The 7,094-nt window shown below is 50.5% G+C and overlaps 1 protein-coding gene across 1 annotated transcript in view; it reads left to right on the forward strand.

The window, feature by feature from the left end:
• NAIF1 (nuclear apoptosis inducing factor 1) overlaps positions 1-3,959 on the forward strand; it is a 4,607-nt gene extending 648 nt beyond the window's left edge. The window contains exons 2-3 of the mRNA XM_008054183.1: positions 1,971-2,033; positions 3,446-3,959. Of these exons, the coding sequence (XP_008052374.1) occupies positions 1,971-2,033; positions 3,446-3,959 (577 nt within the window). The remainder of the gene's footprint in view (positions 1-1,970; positions 2,034-3,445) is intronic.
• The last annotated feature ends 3,135 nt before the right edge of the window (positions 3,960-7,094 follow it).

Below are 7,094 nucleotides of genomic sequence, written 5' to 3' on the forward strand. Positions count from 1 at the left end.
CATGCATAAATGGGACGGGCCGGCAAGCTCTGGGGTGGCCTGGGGAAGGTTGGCTGCCACAGGTCGAAGGTCGGCTGGGGGCCTTGGAAGACCACAGGGCTTCCAAGAGTGTCCCAGACAGAAGTGATCTTGTTCTCTCTGGGACTTCCTCAGCACATGGGCTGGACTTTTGTCGAGCTGGATAGCTCTACCGCGTGTTGCCGCCATGTTTGTCCATGACTCAACCTCCACTGGCTGAACTGTGTGGTCCTTGAAGACAGAGACCATGTCTGTATCCCCGCAGGACCTGACACATAGTAGGCAGCCAGAACATATTTGTTGAGTGAATAGATGGGAATATCAATGGCCAAGTGAGACAACGATTCTGAAAGACTTTCTGGGTTTTCAGTGCGGCAAACATTCATAAGGTTCTGCTCAGGAACCTCATGGTTCCTGGTGCTAATCTCACTCATTCCTCAAACGTTAGCACTTATTCTGTGCCAAACCCTGGGCTGAGCACTGGGATTACCAAGATGTCTGAACAATAGGCCAATTATGTTCTAATAGAACAGGTAAGACACATATGGGGGACCCCAAAAACCCGGACTTTATTTATAAAAATTGTGTATTTATTCTTACATGTTTAAACTTTGGTCACCTTCAAAGGACTCTCTGATGCAGTCCATCTGTCAAGATGCTTTTTCCACTGCTCAAAACAGTTTTTGAGCTTGTCCGTTTTGATGCCGTTGAGTGCTTCTGCTGTTTTTTGTTTCATCTCTTCCACATTGGCAAAACATTTCCCTTTGAGGACTTTTTCATTCAGGGAAACAAACAAACAAAAAATCACTCAGGGCAAGGTTGGGCGAATAGGGAAGGTGGGTCATGGGGGTCCTGCCAGTTTTGATGAAAAACTGCTGAACACTCAGCATGGTACGGGCAGTTGCGTTGTCCTGGTGGAAGAATCAGTCACCTGTTTGTCACAGCTCCGGATGTTTCTTCCACAAATTGTGACATATAGCAACACTAGCTGATCCACTGATGTTGATGGTTCCTAGAACACTTACTAGCGGGGGAAGCCCGTGCTACAAGGGGCCTGCCCTCCAAAAAGGTAATTCCCTTTCTTGGGACCCCTCATCTATGAATAGCTTCATTATCATTTGGGAAAACCTAAGACCCCAGAAGAAGATAGGTGCCTTCCTGGTGGGGTGAGGACACTCAGCTGATGTTGGCATTAAAGAATAGAGGAGCTTTATGTCTCCCACATGTATGGAGGCCCTGACAGCCCTTCAAAGATTCTTAGCTATGAACGACAACAGAACTAACTTCGGTCAGACTTTTTAGTTCAGAGAAGGGTTTGTGCCAGTGACTTGCCTCTGCTCGCTGTGAACTAGATCAATTCGTGGTACTCGTTGGGACTTGGGGGAAGCGGTGTATGTGTGAGTGTCAGTCTCCTACAGTGTCATATTTCCCAAGTATATATTGAGGTGGGAAAGGGAGACAAATACTGGTCTGAGTCAGATGCTGTTCTGGAACGTGATGTGATTGGGCACTCAAGCTGCTGCTGCCCCCCATATTCCTGCCTCCTTTTCTCCTTGGCCACAAGGGACATGGAAGTCAAGAAAGCATCAAGTGGCTGGGCAGGGCAGCTCACACCTGTCATCCCAGCACTTTGGGAGGCCAAAGTGGGAGAATTACTCGAGGCCAGGAGTTTGAGACCAGCCTGGGCAACAAAGTAAGACCTCGTCTCTACAAAAAATTAAAGAAGAAAGAGAGAGAGAAAGCATCCAAGGAGGTAAGACTAGTATGACTGCAAAGAAGTCATGTAGAGTCCCACTCAAGAGGCCTGCTGCTTGCTGGCATTTTGGAGAGCATGTGACTGAGGTGACTGTCTTAGCTAGGAGCAGCTCAGTGGAGGGATTATCAGCAACATTGGGCACTGGCATTGGAGAAACCTGGGTTGCTTCTTGGCTCTGCTGAATGAGCTCTATGGCCTTAGGCAAGTCACCCCACATTTCTGTTTCCTCATCTCTGAAAATTAGTACAAAGTGTCTGGCGTGTAGTACCTGCTCTAAAAATTTTGCTAGTATTACTTTTTTTGTTTGTTTTTTTTTTTGAGTCAAAGTCTCATTATGTTGCCCAGGCTGGAGTGCAGTGGCACGCTCATGGCTGCTGCAGCCTCAACCTGCTGGGCTCAGGTGATCCTTCTGCCTCAGCCTTCCAAGTAGCTGGAACTACAGGTGTGCGCCACCATGCCCGGTTTATTTTTTGATTTATTGTAGAGATGAGGTCTTGCCAAGTTGCCCAGGCTGGTCTCGAACCCCTGAGTTCAGGCAATCCTCTCACCTCAGACTCCCAAAATGCTGGGATTACAGGTTTGAGCCCAGCTGCTATTTTTTTTTTTTTTGAGTCAAAGTCTCACTCTGTCACCCAGGCTGGAGTGCAGTTGCACACTCGTGGCTACTACAGCCTTGACCCGCTGGGCTCAGGCAATCCTGCCTCAGCCTTCCAGGTAGCTGGGACTATAGGCGCACACCACCATGCCCAGCTATTTTTTTTTTCTAATTATTGTAGAGATGAGGTCTTGCCAAGTTGCCCAGGCTGGTCTTGAACCCCTGGACTCAGGCAATCCTCTCAATCCTCTTACTCATCCCAAAGTGCTGGGATTACAGGCATGAGCCACCATACCCAGCCATATTTTTTTATTTTTTTATTTTATTAAAAATAGAGACAGGATCTTGCTATGTTGGCCAGACTGGTCTCAAACTCCTCAACTCAAGCAGTCCTCCCAACTCGGCCTCCCAAAGTGCTGGAATTACAGGTGTGAGCCACCGTACCTGATCAGTTTTGCTAGTATTCTTATTAGCATTTTTGCTTTTGCCAGATCCATGACTGGCCCTTTGCCAGATAGATTAGATTCTTAGAGTCTAGATTTTGCAGGTTCAAAACCCACCTGAGCAACTTAACAAGACCTCATCTCTACAATAAATCAAAAAATTAGCCGGGCGTGGTAGCACGTGCCTGTAGTTCCAGCTACTTGGAAGGCTGAGGCGGGAGGATCGCCGGAGCCCAGCAGGTCGAGGCTGCGGTGGCCGGGAGCGGCCACTGCACTCCAGTCTGGGCAATAGAGTGAGACTCCAACTCAAAAAAAACAAAAAACAAAAAAGCCGAGTCTAGATTTTTACATAAATACCTGTATAGCCAGGGGAGGCCAGAATTTCTGGGAGATCCTCCAGGACAAGACATCATGGCCTCCTTCCTACCCACTCAGCCAGCATCATTCCTTCCAGAAAGTAACCTGCCCTGGCCTCTGTTCTTTCTTCCTTGCAGTCCTATTAAGGATAGCTCGGCCACCTCTGGTCTTCCACAGCGTCTCTGGGCAGCCCTCTGGTGGTGTGCCCCTAGAGCTCTTGACTCAGGTCAAGCTTTGGCTGGTGTCAGTTTTAGAGAAAGCAAGCCATTGTGGAAGCTTGTTGCCCCGTGGCCTTGGGGCTCAGGTGACCTGTTGGCTTTTTCCAGAGACCACTTATCACATGCTGGAGGAGGGCGTGGTGGACTACTGCACAGCCGAGGCACCCCCGCCTCTGCCGGCCGAGGCCCCCGTGGAGATGATGGCCCAGCATACGGATACCTCCGTCAAGCCGCAGGCACTCAAGAGCCGCATCGCCCTCAACTCCACCAAGTTGATCCAGGAGCAGTGGGAATCCAACCTGCATGTGAAGGAGATTGCCCAGCACCTGGAGCAGCAGAACAACCTGCTGCAGATGATCTGCCGCTCACAGGAGGTGCAGGCCTGTGCCCAGGAGCCTCAGGCACAGGCCATGGAGGGCACCCAGGCCGCCCTGAGTGTCCTCATTCAGGTGCTCCGGCCCGTGATCAAGGATTTCCGCTGCTATCTGCAGAGCCACACGCCCAGTCCTGCCCCTGCTTCCGAGCCTGGACAGGTGACTCAGAACGGGCAGCCAGACAGCATCATCCAGTGAGGGCAGGGTGGAGCTTACTTCTTCCATGATTGGATGACGGCTCTGGGGTCTTGTAAGTGGGTTCCGTGATCTGCCGGCCACATGGACAGCTCCCTTTCTGATAAACATTTAGGGAGCCACTGTTCCTGAGAAATCTGGGAGACTGGGAAGAGGCACCTGTGGGGCTCTTAGGACCCAAACTTACTCCCCCCGAGATCCAGATTGTTTAGCTGGGGGAGATGTGTGTGTGTGACAGGACACATGTTGTCTCGAGCCAGGGCTTGTGACACAACCCAGACTTGGCTAAGACAGTGGTAAGGAACAACCTGCTGGGGTCTGTGCTGATTGGCCCTGCCCCCGTGACGTCCCTTTGAGTAAGATCACGACAGTGGTGCTGGCAGTTGGGCAGTAATACCTTCCTCCCTCAAGAGGTGGCGTGACTGAGCCTGAGGGGGAAGCCTACTCTCTTCTGCTTCTTCGTGTGCCTCATTTCTCAGTGGACTCGGATTACTGCTGTGCTCCCCCCACCCCACCCAGGCACAGTGCAGGCCCTTGTGGGTGCCCTGGGATGCCTCTGCACTATGGCTCAGGAATGCTGTGTGTATTAAGGATAGCTCGGCCACCTCTGGTCTTCCACAGCGTCTCTGGGCAGCCCTCTGGTGGTGTGCCCCTAGAGCTCTTGACTCAGGTCAAGCTTTGGCTGGTGTCAGTTTTAGAGAAAGCAAGCCATTGTGGAAGCTTGTTGCCCCGTGGCCTTGGGGCTCAGGTGACCTGTTGGCTTTTTCCAGAAGGCTTACTCCAAGCCAGCTCTATTTATTCTGTACCTGAGCCCTTCCTGGGAAGGCTTCCAGGAGGAGGAGGGCAGCCCTTTCTCCTTTCCTCTCATGCTGAACATCCCACCTGGACTCATTCGCCCTGCCGCGCTCGGTGCCTAGTACCTCGTGTTCTTGTGAGACTCCCTCCAGCTGAGCGAACCGGAAGCCACAGTTGGCCCTGAATGGAGGCAGTAGAGGCAAAGCTGGCGTGAGAGGTGGGGCCCTCTGTGTTCCGTGCTGGAGAGGAGCTGGCAGACCCTGTGAGCCGAAGGAGGTGCTATTCCCTGGCCCGTTGTCATACTTTCTCCACTGAAACATCTGGAAGGATTTGACCCAGAGGGCATTTGCCTGTTTCCTTTTCAGACTCACCATTGATTACTGAGGCCCTTGCATCTCCCCACAGCGTGTCCCGAGTTTGCGGTTTTGCTGCCGGTGACTTGGCCTCACGTGACCCATGGTGCCAACTCCAGGCTCCAGAACTCAGCTAAAACAGTGAAGGTGTTGCCCTGCTGGGCACAGATGTTTAGAACTGCTCAGCTCCGCTCTTGCAATCACCGGGAGATGCCCCTGAAGACAGCTAGTAGAAGGTGACTCTGTGCCACCACCTCCCCATGCAGGCATGGGTGCAGCGCTGGCTCCTGGGAGGTGGAGAGGGATCGGGTCCAACAAGAGAATTGGGCGAGGAAGGAATGCTGTTAGCATGGCTGGATGGCAGCAGCGACCCCAGCAGCCAGGGCACCCTTGCTCCACATAGCCTGACAGCCTCAGCAGGGTAAATGCAGGAACTCGCAAAGATCTGAGACCTGGTTTGGTTTTTCTGGGTTTGGAAATCTGAGTCAATATTGTGTCTGTACCATTTGCATATAAAGAAGCCTGGATTACTTAAACTGACTAGTTCTTTCCAGGTCATAATTTTATTTTATTTTATGTATTTATTTATTTATTTTTGAGTTGGAGTCTCACTCTGTCGCCCAGACTGGAGTGCAGTGGCCACTCCCGGCTACCGCATCCTCGACCTGCTGGGCCCCGGCGATCCTTCCGCCTCAGCCTTCCGAGGAACCAGAATTACAGGCATGCGCGACCACGCCCGGCTGATTTTTTGACTTATTGTAGAGATGAGGTCTCGCTGCCCAGGCGGGTCTCGAACCCGCGGGCTCAGGCAATCCACTCACCTCAGCCTCCCCAAGGCGCGGGATTACAGGCTGAGCCACCGAGTCCGGCTCCAGGTCATAATTTTAAATGAAAGAAATATCACTTTTGTATACATGCATCTCTTTGTGTTTATTGGTTATATTTAGAAAAGAGCAGAGGCTCACAGGTCATATCTGACCCACCACCTATCTGTGTAACATTTTATTGGCACACAGTCACATCCATTTATTCCATTCATTTATGAATCCAGCTGTTTTGGTGACACAGATCCAAAGTTTAGTAGTTATGGACAGACATCTGGCCCACAAAACTAGAAGTATTTACTTAAAAGTATTGACAGGCTGGGTGTGGTTACTCTTGCCTGTAATCCCAACACTTTGGGAGGCCTAGGTGAGAGGAATGCTGGAACCCATGAGTTGAAGACCAGCCTGGGCAATGGCAAGACCTCGTCTCCACAATAAATCAAAAAATTAACCTGGTGTGGTGACACACGCCTGTAATTCCAGTGACTTGGAAGGCCAAAGCAGTTTGAGGCTGCAGTGGTCAAGACTGTGCCACTGCACTCCAGCCTGGGCAACAGAGTGAGACTTCGACTCAAAAAACAAGAAAATATTTACAGTAAAAGTGTGTCTATTTCTGGTTTAGGGCAATATTTTGGACCCTGCGAGCAAATTACCTGGACCATTTGTTAAACATACCCAACCCTAGGCCTTACCCAAAACCTAGACTAGATTCCTGGAAGGAGACTGCTAAGAACCTGCTTTATAAACAGCTCTCTGAGTGATTCTGATACTTTCTGAAGGTTAACAACGTTGGTCTAGAGACTGGAAGACTTCAACTCAGCTGGAATCCGGAGCCTGCCCCAGGGAGGGCTGGTTCTGAGGAGTTTCTGTTGAACAGTTGAGATGTCTGCCAAGCAGAGATACGCATTTAAATAAGATCAACCTTCCTTCTGGAGGGATGGAGCTCAGCCTTCTCGGACATCTTTCTTTATCATTCTCACCAGTATTTAAAAAGTGACAATTACTAAACCCCTAGGCTGCCCAGGCCTTATAAGTATTATCTCATGACTCCTTGCAACAACCTCAGGAAGTAGGTGCTAATATTGATCTCAGTTTGTAAATGAAGGCGCTGAACATCAGAAAGGTTAAACAATGTGCCAAGTTGCCCAGGCTGATCTAGAACCCCT

Source organism: Carlito syrichta, unplaced genomic scaffold (assembly GCF_000164805.1).
Source record: "Carlito syrichta isolate Samal-C Ts95f unplaced genomic scaffold, Tarsius_syrichta-2.0.1 Scaffold289188, whole genome shotgun sequence".
NCBI lineage: Eukaryota > Metazoa > Chordata > Mammalia > Primates > Tarsiidae > Carlito > Carlito syrichta.